Source organism: Canis lupus, chromosome 1 (genome assembly GCF_011100685.1).
Source record: "Canis lupus familiaris isolate Mischka breed German Shepherd chromosome 1, alternate assembly UU_Cfam_GSD_1.0, whole genome shotgun sequence".
Classification (NCBI taxonomy): Eukaryota; Metazoa; Chordata; class Mammalia; order Carnivora; family Canidae; genus Canis; species Canis lupus.
In genome coordinates this window covers 102,041,756-102,056,932 of record NC_049222.1, presented here as the reverse complement: position 1 = coordinate 102,056,932, position 15,177 = coordinate 102,041,756, and the positions used below count along the sequence as shown (strand labels likewise).

At 40.6% G+C, this 15,177-nt stretch overlaps 2 protein-coding genes across 2 annotated transcripts; one reads left to right on the top strand and one right to left on the bottom strand.

The window, feature by feature from the left end:
• Positions 1 to 4,808: 4,808 nt before the first annotated feature.
• Positions 4,809 to 5,857, top strand: OR6Z2 (olfactory receptor family 6 subfamily Z member 2). Its single transcript, XM_038527673.1, has one exon. It carries the CDS (start codon positions 4,809 to 4,811, stop codon positions 5,781 to 5,783), a length of 975 nt encoding a protein of 324 aa, XP_038383601.1. The 3' UTR covers positions 5,784 to 5,857.
• An 8,079-nt stretch (positions 5,858 to 13,936) lies between these two features.
• Positions 13,937 to 14,913, bottom strand: OR6Z3 (olfactory receptor family 6 subfamily Z member 3). The gene has a single exon (XM_038527676.1). It carries the CDS (start codon positions 14,911 to 14,913, stop codon positions 13,969 to 13,971), a length of 945 nt encoding a protein of 314 aa, XP_038383604.1. The 3' UTR covers positions 13,937 to 13,968.
• Between the last annotated feature and the right edge of the window lie 264 nt (positions 14,914 to 15,177).

Sequence of the window (15,177 nt, the reverse complement as noted above, 5' to 3'; positions counted from 1 at the left end):
CACGGGTTGCTCATCTCTCACCATAATATGTGTAAATGTCTATTTCAGGGTCAATGTCCCTAAGACTCCTGGGAGCAACTTGAGAGCAGGAATTATGTGTCCTTCACTGTTGCAATGCCAACGTCCCACACCAATCCTCACAGCTATTATGGCTCCAAACTGCATAAGAATGGAACCATAGCATCGAGTCGCTTTCCAAGCCCCAGTACAATTCATGAAAAAATTTTTTAAGATTCATTTATTTATTCATCACACACACACACACACACACACACACACACACACACACAGGCAGAGACACAGGCAGAGGGAAAAGCAGGCTCCCCACAGGGAGCCAGATGTGGGACTGATCCCGGATCCTGGGATCTCACCCCGAGCCAAAGGCAGATGCTCAAATGCTGAGCCACCCAGGCATCCCAATGAAAAGTTTTTACTTCAACCCTTCCTCTAAATCCACAGAGATTGGGACAGCCCCCTAAGGTCCATCTCTTGGATTTAAGCAGCACTTCTCTTGGCAGCTCCGGGAACACAGTGGTGCTGAAATGAAGAGAGGCAGGTGAACCCACTGCTCAGGACAAAGACAGCTTCTTCCAAACATCTGTGACATCCTTGAATTGACTGTCAAACTATCCCAGTCACTGGCATCTTCAGTCGTGTCCAGGAGCAGAAGCTGAATATTTTTGGCCCCCAGAGTCTCCTTTAGAAAAGCAAAGCAGGACCTGCATCACTTTCGCTGAGAGGTAAGAAAACAAGATCATTTGATTTGGGAAGGGTAGAAAGAGAAGACCAAAACGTTCTTTCTCCTACAAGTCACCTGTGGGATGCCAGACACTACCTGGGTGCCATGGAGACTACATGGGATTTAATCCCCATGGCAGGCTGAGAGCATGAGGGCTCATCTCCCTACTGTAGGTGAAGACATGAGGGTCAGAAAACCAGAGCCCTGGTCTGGGTCAGGGGCAGAGCCTGGGCTAGAACCAGTTTCTGTTTGATTACAAAGCCCTTCTTCTCTTAACCTGAATGACAGTATATTTTAAATTGAAGCTTATAAAATAAATGTACTAGATCAATACTAGCATTAAAATTCCCACGTCATAGGGGCAGGTGGCTGGCTCAGTCAGTCCAGGGTGAACTCCTGGTTTCAGAGATATGAGTTCAAGCCCCATGATGGGTGCAGAGATGCCTTGAAAAAAAGAATCTCTTTAAAAAAACCCATGGCACAGAACATGAGAGGAGATATCAAAGGGAATCCCATAGAATAAAAGTAAGTGTTTTTTGTTAGATTTCTGTTTTATTTGTGTATGTGCTCTGTGTGTGTGTGTGTGTGCGTGTGTGTGTTCTATTGTGTTGGGTAATAGTGTGAATGTATTTCTTACTTGGGGCAATGGTAAAAATGCTTAAGAGCTACTGCACTCTATATTCCTGCATCTAGATTGTCTGTACATAGAAAGCAGGCAAAAAATGAAAGCCACCTTACCAAATATCCCCTTCATTCTTGATGGAAATATTGATACCATCTTCCTTAATAATTAACTCAAGTTTTTAGAGATAAAGAATCTTGCTCATGTGGACACTTGGGTGGCTCAGCGGTTGAGTGTCTGCCTTCCGCTCAGTGATCCTGTGGTCTGGGATCGAGTCCTGCATTGGGCTCCTGGTGAGGAGCCTGCTTCTGTCTCTGCCTATGTGTCCGCCTCTCTCATGAATAAATAAATAAAATCGCTAAAAGAAAAAGAATCGGGCAGCCCGAGTGGCTCAGCGGTTTAGCGCCGCCTTCAGCCCAGGGCCTGATCCTGGAGACCCGGGATCGAGTCCCGCGTCGGGCTCCTTGCATGGAGCCTGCTTCTCCCTCTGCCTGTGTGTGTGTGTGTGTGTGTGTGATGAATAAATAAATAAAATCTTTTAAAAGTTAAAAAAAAACAAGAATCTTGCTCATGGTTACAGAGTGAGCAATTTGCTGGTCATAACCGTCTCTGCAGGGGTGAAAAACAAGTCAACTATAACGACATCTCAAGCTCTTGGTGCAATTGAGGTGTGAGAATTGTTTGTGCAATGGGCTTGAGATGTCTGAATCATCCCCAGAGAGTCCTGTACCTTTTCAGGTACACTTCTGAGTTCTTCAGCAGATTAAAGAAGGACATTCTGGAGCACCTAACGTTATCATAGAGGCAAGATCACCTCAAGAAGCCTTCATGAAGAAGTGAAGACAAGAAGAGGGGCAGCTAGAAGGGAGAGGAGGTGAAATGCAGGACCAGGGGTAGATGAGAGCAGAGACAGAAAGAAGTCCATCTGAAAAGAGGATGTGCATGGCAAGAGGTTGTGGCAGCAATTCATTTTTAGAACCAAGGACAGGACCCTGCCAGCCCTATTAGCAGCTGAGCCCTCGTTCAGGACCAAGAACAGCCCAACAGGCCAGTTGGCTTTGTTCAGAGCTAAGAACATCACTCCATCAGAAGTTGGCATGGAAAGAGTGTCAAGCACCAACTTCGAGCCTCCTTGTGCTCATCTGAAAAAAGAGGTTTATGCCAAAATACCAAGTGGAATTTTCCACCAAAAGCGTATCTGCCTTCCTGTGCAAAACTGTGTCCCCATAATTATAAAATAACATCAACAGTGACAACAGATAATTTATTGCGTTCATATTATTCAACAGTTTTTCTTCTGTTACTCTAAGGGAAATATCTTAGTGATCTCATCTATCTTTGCCTAAACCAACAGTTTTGGAAGGAATTCTCCCTTTTCCTTAATTCGGACATGTTAAGAATTAAGCATTTTCAGGGGGGAAATTTTTACTAAAATTGAGGGAGAAGCCATTTAAAGAATTGGAGTAAGAATATGATATTTAGGTTCAAAGGAAGATTAGTACTCACACTTGATGTGCGATGTTGGTCCTGTTTTAAAGTGGGGGGAGAGTGCATTTGTACATTAAGTGCAAGAATATGCCATCAATATTTCTGAAAGGACCCTCAAGAAACTGGTGACTGTTGTTTCCTCAGAGAACGAAATGGAAGCACAAAATTTTATTTTTTTATTAAAATTTTACTTAAAAAATTCACATACATAAAATTGACTTTTTGGTGTGCATTTATATTAATTTTTAACACATGTAGAAGCTATTTCTATAAATGGCTTTTATAAATACTGAGCAGATGCAAAAAAAAAAGCAACCCAGAAATATGTATAAAAATAATGATGCATTTGTCTTTCTCTGACAGACTTATTTCACATACCATTATGCCCTCTAGCTCCATCCATGTCATTGCAAATGGCAAGATTTCATTCTTTTTATGGCTGCATAATATTATATTGTGCTGGATAATATTTTATACCACATCTCCCTTATCCCATTCATCTGTTGATGGACACTGGGCTGCTTCCATAAATCACTGCATTGGACACCTGAAAGTAATATAACACTGTATGTTAACTATACTGGAATGAACACAAAAGATAAAATAACAAAGTAAGATAAAGATGCAATGAGTCTCTTATATTCATTAGCTATTTTAAAAACTTGATTATCTTTGAAGTCCCTGTATACTCTTCTTATACCACTCTTCACTGGTAAGAAGTATCCTTGAATTTGGGGCTCATTATTATCCTATTTTGCCACATAACTTTGTATCCCTAAACAATGTATTTCTTCAAACTTTTTGCACAGTGTGACTTTTAGATAAATGGAATTATAACTGCACACATACGTAACTTTTCTCTTTTGTTCAATATAACGTTTCTGAGGTTGATTTATTCAGAACGTTAGATGTGGTCCTGATTCATTCATTTATTTGAAGAATAGTATTCCACTATATAAAGAGATCACAATTTATTTATCAGTTCTACGACTGGACACTTGGGATGTTTGCAGGGTTTTTTTTTTTTTTCCTTTTTTTGCTAGTAAAACAGTGCCGCTTTGAACAGTACTTAATCCGGATATATACTTACACATAGAATTTCTGGGGCATAGTGACATCTTAAAACTTAGTACATAATGCCAAATTGTTTTCTGAAGTCAGCATACAATTCAGACTCCCAGCAACTGTGTATAAAAGTTCTTATTATTAGACTTAATATTTTCAGACATTTATACTTGCCAATTCCATGCGTGTGAAATGGTATCTAATTTTGGTTTTAATTTCCATCTCCTTGGTTCCCAATATCTCCCAAAATAGCAAATTTCCTATGTTTCAAGTGATGTATTATTCTTTGGTGAGGTATACTTTCAGGCCTCCTCTGCAATTTTCTATGGAAAAAATTATTTTTCATATTAATTGGACAATTTCTTTGTATAGCCTACATAGGCTGCCCTTGTCACTCACATGTTTTGCAGGAATATTTTTCATTTGTGACTTTTAAATTTTTTTGTGGTGATCAGATTTCCTTTTGATGATTATAGTTTTTACATTTTATTTTTTAAAGTTTTTAAAAGTTTATTTATTTATTGAAGTAATCTCTATACCCATAATGGGGCTCAAAAGAAAGGAATCCAACCTAGGTATGACCACTTAAAGTCAACAAAAGAAAAGAAAGTACAATCATAGCTCTTACTTCCATTCTACAGGCAAGATAACAGGCTTGTAAAGGCTGTCTTGCCAAAGATCACAGATTTGCTAACTACCGGTGGAAGCTTCTTGTTTCCAGGTTTGTGACTTTCTGGCTCACTGGTCCTCCTGACAGTAGTCAATCTATAGCACTTACGGTGGCTCTCAGGGCCCTGATGCTCTTCCTCTTTTTTTTTTTTTTTTCTCTTCCTCTTTTACCGTTTTACTCCTGCCTGGATCATGGTCTCCACTAACATTTCTTTCTTCACTCAGATGGAGAGGTCCCTGGAGTTGGGCAACATGACCAGAGTCCAGGAGTTTGTCTTGCTGGGTTTGTCCACCAGGCCTGGCATAAGGAATGCCCTGTTTGCTGTCTTCCTGACCCTCTACCTGCTGACCCTCCTGGAAAACACCCTCATCATCTACCTCATCTGCAGTCACAGCGAGCTCCACAAGCCCATGTACTTCTTCTTGGGTAACCTGAGCTGCCTAGAGATGTGCTATGTGTCAGTGACCATGCCCAGCCTGCTCCTGGGGCTTTGGACTGGACCCTGCCATGTACCCTTCACAGCCTGCATAATTCAGCTTTTTTTATTCATAGCTTTCATTAGTACCAAGTGCACCCTCCTGGCCTCCATGGCTTATGATCGCTATGTGGCCATCTGCCACCCACTCCACTACCCACTGCTTATGAGGCCCCAGGTCTGCCTGGGCTTGGCTTTGTCCTCATGGCTTGGGGGGCTGCTGGTCTCAGTGGTAAAGACATCTTGCATTGCCAGCCTGTCCTACTGTGGCCCCAATGTCCTCAACCACTTCTTCTGTGACGTCTCCCCTCTGCTCAACCTGTCTTGCACCCATGTGGCCCTGACGGAGCTGGTGGACTTCATCTCTGCCATCATTATCTTCTGTGGGTCATTACTAGTTGCTTTGGCCTCCTATGTAGCCATTGGGAACACTGTGCTCCACATGCCATCGGCAGCCACCCGTCGCAAAGCCCTCTCCACCTGTGCCTCACACCTGTTGGTGGTGGGCATGTTCTACGCAGTGGTCCTCTTCATATATTCCCACCCCAGACACATCAATTCTACAGGGCTCAGCAAGGTGCTGTCAGTCATCTATACGATGGTCACACCCATGTGCAGCCCTATCATCTACTGCCTGCGGAACAGAGAGGTCCACGTCGCGCTGCAGAAAACTCTCCACTTGTGCTGGGTCTCTTCAGTTAGAACTGACCTTGCCCACTCTTGAATTTAAGAGAACAAACTGATGGTCACCATGGATAGATGAGTGAGGTGAATGGAATGAAGGAGTGCACTTGTCGTGATCAGCACCAGGTGATGTATGGAAGTGTTGAATCACTATATTATACACCTGAAAATAATATTACACTGCATGTTAGCTAAGTGAAAATTAAATAAAAACCTAAAAAATAATAAAGTAAAACTATCATGGCCAAACGCGCGTGCGCGCGCGCACACACACACACACACACACACACACAGGATCAAAGGTAAGTGGAAACTAGGAGGAAAATATTAGCAACATAATGTATAAAGACATTCTTAAAATAAATGAGAGAAATAGGAATACTCTAAGACAAAAGCAAAGAAAAATGATCATGGACAGGCAGGTTAATGAAGGGAAAATATATGGCTGATGGCCTACCAAAAAAATGTGCAACCTCTCTAGTAACCCAAGATATATAAGTTGAATCTGAAGATAGCAATTTACTCCATGCCTCCTGAAAAATATTTTGAAGAATACTATCAAACAAGAATGTTTATTGCAAAATTGTGAAATTTGGAATAAACGTTATTTTATTGGTAATTATTGGAAATAACTCAAATGCCCATTGAAAACATATTATTTAAATATATTGTATTGTATCCATACTATGAAATAATATCCATCCATTGAAGAGATTAAACTAGACCACTGGTATCTACTAGATACTGTTGTGGGGATGTGGTCTGTTGTTGAGTTAAAGATGAAAGAAACAGTACATGAATATGTCAACGTTTTGTGAAACAGTAATGATAAAGATGCTAATTGCAATAATTATTCATGTTTGTTCACACCTAGAAATGAATCAGAAAGGATATATATTGAACAGTTTTTAGGTGTGAGACCACAGGCTGTCTTGCCAAAAGACAACTCAACTTGGAAACTCATATTTTCCATTTTATATGTTTGAATATTTAGCAATAAGGTTATTTGACCTTCATAAATGAATAAATAAATGTATTATAGGAGAAAGCAAATTCAAAGAATGACCTTCTATGGGATGATTTACTTATCACACTAGCACATTTTAAATTTATTTTTTAAATTTTTTCCAGCTTTAATGAGATATAATTGGCATATAACATTGTGTAAATTTAAGGTGTACGATGTGTTGATTTGATTCATTTATATATTGTGCATACTTTTAATTTTTATTTTAATTAATAAAATAAAATTCATGTTGACAATAACTCAAGGGTAATGAGCATGTTCAGGTGTTTTTTGTTACATTATAGACTGGTGCATTTTAGGAGGGAAGTTTGTTAATACAAAAAGTCTTGAGAATCTGAATGCCTTTACATCCAGCAATTCTACTTTGAGAATTTAACTTGAAGCTAAAAATGAAAGAAATGAGCAAAAGCTGAGCTACAAAGATACCCACTCAGGACTATTTTCACAAGGACAAGTAATTTAAGAGTTTATTTTTTTAAGTAATAGGAATGGCCAATAAACCTATGGAATGATGCTCAGCCTTCACCACTACTAGAGACATGAAAACCAAAGTAATAGGATGCACTTCCACATAGCAAATTTTATTTATTTTTTATTTTTTAAAAGATTTTATTTAGTTACTCATAAGAGACAGAGAGAGGCAGAGACATAGACAGAGAGAGAGCAGGCTCCCTGTGGGGAGCCTGATGCGGGACTCAATCGCAGGACCCTGGGATCACAACCTGAGTCAAAGGCAGATGCTCAACCACTGAGCCCCCAGGTGCCTCTCACAGAGCAAATTTTTTTAAAAAAAGAAATTATTTGAGAATACCCAGTGTTGATGTGGCAAGGAGTGGGGTGGGAAGAGGCACTCTCAGATGCTGTGGGAATGCGGGTTGAGGCAGTGTTTTTGTAAAACCATCTGCTGATATTAATCAAAGTTTACATATTACTTTGATACAGCAACTGCCATTTTATCTTTGTGTTATAGATGTTGAGATAATCATTTATATTCTTCATCAATGATTCCAGACCCCTACCTGCTAGGCACATGTAGGATTGCATTTTCTGGGCTCTTTGTGGGTGAGTAGAGTTACATGGGTGGGTGAAGTCCTATGAATGGTTCTGGCCTACAAGCAATTATGTCACTTACAGGCCAAAGCATTGAATTCCTGGTGTGGGACCCCCTCATCTCTTCTGTCTTGCATGGTGACTGGCAAGGTTCAAAGTAGTGGCTGCTTCTCCCACTTGAGGTCTGGACCATGGTTAGCAGATCCTTACCTGCCAACCTTCAGTGGACACAGAACAGGAGCAATTGACAAACATTTACTAAACGAAGTCACTAAGATTTCAGGGTTATTATTGTTATAGCAGTAACCAGCCTTCCTAGCAAAATACAAAACTATTTGGACACGTGGACAAAAAGTAGCTAACCAAAGAGTTTATTGTAATATTTCTTGCAATAATCATAAACTAAAAATTACCTATATTTATCCATAGATAAATGGATGAATCTGTTATGAGTACTATGCCTTTATGAACCTTTACGATGGCCATAGAAATTCTCTATATGCCAGTTTCACACAGGCATTGCTAAATGACAGTAGTGCATCAAGTCATATGATCGGAGAAATGAGCGATTTAGTTCAAATAGTTTGGAAAAATATGTCCATCAGTTGATACATCTCCCTCCCTCCCTTTAGCTATGTGCAAACCACCCTGTAAATTTTACGTCAGATGATAAATCAGTCAGTGTAGGGTTAGGTAGATGACTATTCCAAATTAGAGATGAGGAAGTTGACATTCAGAGAAGTATGGTAAGTTGCTCAAGGTCACACAGGCAGCAGCTCTAATACCACAACTTCTTTTGCGGCCATCTGACTTAGGTATGTTGTGCTCCTGGATGCTCATTTGAGCCTCCTTAGCTAGAGATGGGCACCAGATCTCTGCTCCCTAAAAGGATACCATTTGGTGTCTTTCTGTGTCTGTCTGACATTTGTCTTGTCTTGTTTTGTCTGACATATATTTGTGAAATATATATGTCACATTTTCTTTATAGTTCATCTGTTAATGGACATTTAGTTGTTTCTATATTTGGCTACTGCGAATAATGCTGCAATGAACAGGGGAATGGAGATTTCTCTTCAAGATCCTAGATTAAAGTTGTGTACATTAAATGGGTACAGCTTTTCATATATCAATTATACCTCAATAAAATGGTTTTGAAAATCTCTTGACCCTAGTTTACTTATATAAAATAAAAAGAATTATTTCAGGTATATTGTATTATTTGCTCACAATTCCTCTACTCACTGTCCTTATGACTTTAATTTGGATAAAATACACTTTGCTGTGCCCACTGACTTTTGATTGACCATATAATTCACTGCGGCTAGTGGAATATGGATCAGATTGAGAGTTCTGAGCTGATGCCAAAAGAAGCACTAACTAGGAGCACCTGGGTAGTTCAGTCAGTTAAGTGGCTGACTCTTGGTTTCTGCTCGGGTCATGATCTCAGGGTCCTGGGATCCAGCCCTGCATGGGGCTCTGAATTTGGCAAGGGGTCTGTTTGTGGATTCTCCCTCTCCCTCTTGCTCTGCCCCTCCCCCTGCTCTCATGCTCTCTCTCATGCTCACTCTCTAAGATAAATAAATAATTTTTTTGAAAAATATATTAAAAAGAAAAAGAAGCACTAACTTTTTCTACTGCCCTCTTGCTATTTGGCTTGATAAGAGCATATCCTGGTTCTGGGATAAGAAACAAGGGGAACAGACCTAAACCTGATCTGCAGCCAGAAGCAGAACACCACCACTCAGCCATAGATCCACCAGACAGGGGGGAAATTTGTGCTATTGAAGTCACTGAAAACAATTTTTGATTACTTGTTACATAGCAGTAGTGTAGCAATAGCTACATATAGCATCATAATGATTAGGTTATGGGTTCAGCCAAAAATAGTTGCTTAAACAGGATGGAAATAATTTCCCACCAATGTAGCATCATTGATTTGGGGTTGACAAGACAATCCAAAGTGTCAAAGGACCCAAGCCCCTATCTTGTTCCACCATTCTCAACATGAAGCTTCCAGATCAGAGTCCAAGATAGCTGCTCCAGTTCTAGCCATCATGTCTTTATTCCAACCATAAGAGATGGAAGGGTAGCAAAGGATGTACAGGAAAGTGTCTTTCCCCTAAAAAGCATAACCTGAAACTTTGCCATTGACGTCTGTCCAGCACATACTCATATGACCCTATGTAGGGACAAGAGAAGAGTTCCAAATATTGTTTTCTGAGTGTCATATGGCCCTATGCAGGGGAAAGAGAAAAGCTGACAAACATTTTTTTTCTGGGTGGCTATGTTTCCAGCTGAAATCTGGTGGATCTATTACTAAAGGAAGAAGGAAGGACAACACTCGTTGTTACATGCATCTCCCTCACAGGGTGGCTGTAAGGCTTAAAATGTGACAAATATTTATCCATTCATCTTCTTTATCCATTCATCTTTCGATGGACAGGCACTGAGGGGGGCACTTGATGGGGTGAGCACTGGGTGTTATGCTACATGTTGGGAAATTGAACACCAATAAAAAATAAAATAAAATAAATAGCCAACAGGAAACTAAAAAATAAATAAATAAAATCCTCATTAACCTTTCTAGGAAGGTTCTTTGAATAAACAATGGAATTTTAAAGCAAAAAAGTGCAAAAAATCCATATAAAGTGCTTTGCATAGGGTCTGGAATTCAGCAAATTCTCTATAGGCAGCAGGTCTTATAAGAGTCATGAATCTTTGGAAATATGGAGATCGTTAAGACTTTACCTTTCTTCAATGGATTGTTCACTTGTTTATTCAACCAAATTCACTGAGCAGCTAACATAAACCAGGTGTTGTCCTGAGCAGTGGCATCACTGCCTAAGAGTGATGGAGTCCATGCTTCTGCAGCTCTACTGCTTCGGTCTGTATAGTCTCACTTGTGTGAAATGGAAGCCACAGAAGAAATGGAAAGAGGGGTGCTGTGTTAAGCCTTCGTATCAGGGCAATTAGGGAAAGCTCCATAACAAAGGGACCCAGAAGCCAGACCTTGAAGGTGTCTGCATGTGCAGAGATGACAGGGAACATACCAGCATTCAGACAGACCAGCTTTTGCAAAGACATCAGATGTAATGGACCTGACATATCTCCGTAATGTTGGGTGTAGTGTGGCCAAAATCAGAACAGAACGGAATCGTGAATTCCTAGTTAAGAAGATTCAGTTCTGTCTCAAGGACACAAAAGACAGATTAAAGTGATTTTTTTAACTGAAAAATACATATTTATTACAAAGGCAATGCACACTTACAACAACAAAAAAGACAAAATACAACAAAATGAAAATGAAAGCAAAGACCTCCCAAGATCTTCCATATAATGGCAATTACCAGAAACATTTTATAAAAGTGATTTTCAATTCTTTCCTATATACATATATATACACACTGCACTATGCTGCATTTGAACATTAACATGTAGTTATGCTGTACATGTCATTTTATAACACATTTTCCACATCACAATGTACAATTGACATCTCTCATGGCAATAAATGGACTTATAGGAGTTATTTTTCACGACACCTTAGGATTCCATTGTGTGGCTGTGCTGGAGTTTATTTTGACTACTCCTGCCTTGTCAAATATAATTTTATCCCAATATTTATCAATTACAAACAGAAGGGGTGCTTTGGTGGCTCAGTCAGTTGAGCGTCTGATCTGACTCTTGATCTCAGCTCAGGTCTTGATCTCAGGGTCGTGAGTCTCACAGGCTCCACGCTAGGCATGAAGCCTACTTAAAAATAAAATAAAATGAAAAATAAAAGCACAAAATTTATTGCTGAAAACATCCTAACTTATTTTCTTGGCAAAAGATTGTAACTGGTATGCTGCCAAAGCCCACATACATTCAGGGTTTTTTTACACATATTGCCAAATTGCCCTCCAGAAGCATTGTACCAATTTCAGTTAATAACTTTTATTAAATCTTGAAGTTTGCAAAAAAAATGTTTTTACTCTTCCAGAATTTTTGTTTTTAAATTTTAAAAATTTAAATATTTATTGGGGCACCTGGCTGGCTCATCAGCAGAGCGTGCAACTCTTGATTGATTGGTTTTGAGTTCAAGCCCCACGTTGGGTGTAGTAGAGCCTACTAATAAAAAAAAAAAATACTTAAAAAAATGTAGGGATCCCTGGGTGGCACAGCGGTTTAGCGCCTGCCTTTGGCCCAGGGCGCGATCCTGGAGGCCCGGGATCGAATCCCACGTCGGCTTCCGGTGCATGGAGCTTGCTTCTTCCTCTGCCTGTGTCTCTGCCTCTCTCTCTCTCTCTCTCTCTCTCTGTGACTATCATAAATAAATAAAAAAAAATTTTTTTTAAAAATGTAAAGATTTATTTAAAAGTTTACTCCAAAATTTTACCCTTTATATACAAATATGTCAGGGCTCCATGTCAATGTAAAGAGATATAATTAATTCTGTTTAAAAAAATTGTTTCATAAGATTTCATAATATGCAGTCACTATGACATATTCAGTCTTTATCTTATTGATGAATATTCACATTCTTTCCAGTTGGGTCACATAAAACAAGAATACAATAAACATCCTTATTGGGATGCCTGGGTGGCTCAGGTGTTGAGCATCTGCCTTTGGTTCAGGGCATGATCCTGGAGTCCTGGGATGGAGTCCCACATCAGGATCCCTGCATGGAGCCTGCTTCTCCCTCTGCCTATGTCTCTGCCTCTCTCTCTCTCTCTGTGTCTCTTGTGAATAAATAAATAAATAAAAATCTTTTAAAAATCATTATTCATGTACTTTGTAAAGATTTTATTTATTTATTCATGAAAGGCTAACAGAGAGGCAGAGACATAGGCAGAGAGAGAAGCAGCCTCCCTGTGGTGAGCTTGATGTGGGGCTCCATCCCAGGATCCTGGGATCATGCCCTGAGCCAAAGACAGACACTCAATCACTGAGCCACTCAGTGCCCCCTTATTTATTTATTGTTATAAACCTTTGATTTACCTATGAGGTATTTATAAAAGTGGAAATGCTGAGTCAAAGTGCAGGCACAATTAAAATTTTAATAGATAATACCAGGTTTCTCTTCAAGAAGGTTCTAACAATTTATGTCACCACCAGCAATATGTGACAGAGAATACCTACCTCCCCAAGACTACCTCAGCTCTAGGTGTAACAAATCATGTAAATTTTTCCTGACTGGATATAGTGATGTTATAGTTTATTGCAATCAGCATTTTTGTTGAATACCAAGGATGTTTTTAGATTCATTCATCATTTGCCTTATCTCACATATAAATTGCCTTTACAATTGCTATCCCTGCCCTGGCATACACGTATGACTAAAGTTAAACAAAGAGTTACCATATGACTCAGCAGTCCCCCACCCCCAAACACTCAAGAAAAATAAAAACATATGTCCACACAAAAAGTTGTACACAAATGTTTACAGCAACATTATTCTTAATAATCAAAAGATGAAAACAACCTAGATATCCATCAATTGATTAATGGGTAAATAATAAATGATATATCTACAAATGGAATATTATTTGGCTATAAAAATGAATGAAGTACTAATATATGCTACATCATATATAAGCCTCAAAAATACTACACTAAGTGAAATAAGTCATACAAAAGGCCACATATTACATGATTTCATTTATACAAAATGCCCACAACAGGCAAATCTATAGAGACAAAGAAGATTTACAGTTTTTTAGGGCTGGCAGGACGGGTTTGGGGAGTGACTTCTAATGTGCATGGAGTTTTCTTGGTAGTGATGAAAACATTCTGGAAGAAGATGGTGGTAATGGATGCACAGCTTTGTGAATATACGAAAATCCACTGAATTGCAAATTTTAATTTTTTTAATTTTAATTTTTATTTATGATAGTCACAGAGAGAGAGAGAGAGAGAGAGAGAGAGAGAGGCAGAGACACAGGCAGAGGGAGAAGCAGGCTCCATGCACCAGGAGCCCGACGTGGGATTCAATCCCGAGTCTCCAGGATCGCGACCTGGGCCATAGGCAGGCGCTAAACCGCTGCGCCACCCAGGGATCCCTGAATTGCAAACTTTAAAGGGCAAAGTGTACGGCATGTGATTTATATCTCAGTAAAATTGAAAACTGTTAATATCTTGAGGTCCCCTCAATGCTGTACTAAAGTGGTCAGCTTCGGGAACAGTGTAGGGTTCTGTGGAATGCTGCCTGGACCTCCCTGTTACGCAGGCAGTAGATGATGGGGTTGCACATGGGAGTGACCACTGTATAGATGACTGACAGCACCTTGTTGAGGTCCATGGCTTCTATGCGGCTGGGACGGGCGTAGATGAAGAGAGTGGCTGCATAGAAGATGCCGACCACCACCAGGTGTGAGGCACAGGTGGAGAGAGCTTTGCGACGGGCAACAGCTGATGACATGCAGAGCACAGCCCTCCCGATGGCTACATAGGACGCTATAGCCACAAGGAGAGAACCCCAGAGAATGATGATGGCAGAGATGAAGTCCACCAGCTCTGTCAGAGCCACGTGGGTGCAAGACAGGTTAAGCAGAGGGGAGACGTCACAGAAGAAGTGGTTGAGGACATTGGGGCCACAGTAGGACAGGCTGGCAATGCAAGATGTCTTTACCACTGAGACCAGCAGCCCCCCAAGCCATGAGGACAAAGCCAAGCCCAGGCAGACCTGGGGCCTCATAAGCAGTGGGTAGTGAAGTGGGTGGCAGATGGCCACATAGCGATCATAAGCCATGGAGGCCAGGAGAGTGCACTCCATGCAGATGAGAGAGATGAAGAAGAAGAGCTGGGTCATGCAGGCTGTGAAGGGTACATGGCAGGGTCCAGTCCAAAGCCCCAGGAGCAGGCTGGGCATGGTCACTGACACATAGCACATCTCTAGGCAGCTCAGGTTACCCAAGAAGAAGTACATGGGCTTGTGGAGCTCGCTGTGACTGCAGATGAGGTAGATGATGAGGGTGTTTTCCAGGAGGGTCAGCAGGTAGAGGGTCAGGAAGACAGCAAACAGGGCATTCCTTATGCCCGGCCTGGTGGACAAACCCAGCAAGACAAACTCCTGGACTCTGGTCATGTTGCCCAACTCCAGGGACCTCTCCATCTGAGTGAAGAAAGAAATGTTAGTGGAGACCATGATCCAGGCAGGAGTAAAACGGTAAAAGAGGAAGAGAAAAAAAAAAAAAAAAAAGAGGAAGAGCATCAGGGCCCTGAGAGCCACCGTAAGTGCTATAGATTGACTACTGTCAGGAGGACCAGTGAGCCAGAAAGTCACAAACCTGGAAACAAGAAGCTTCCACCGGTAGTTAGCAAATCTGTGATCTTTGGCAAGACAGCCTTTACAAGCCTGTTATCTTGCCTGTAGAAT

Excerpts from the sequence above, each read along its gene's own strand:
- OR6Z3 (XM_038527676.1), bottom strand. The coding sequence starts at position 14,913 with ATGGAGAGGTCCCTGGAGTTGGGCAACATGACCAGAGTCCAGGAGTTT.
- OR6Z2 (XM_038527673.1), top strand. The coding sequence starts at position 4,809 with ATGGAGAGGTCCCTGGAGTTGGGCAACATGACCAGAGTCCAGGAGTTT.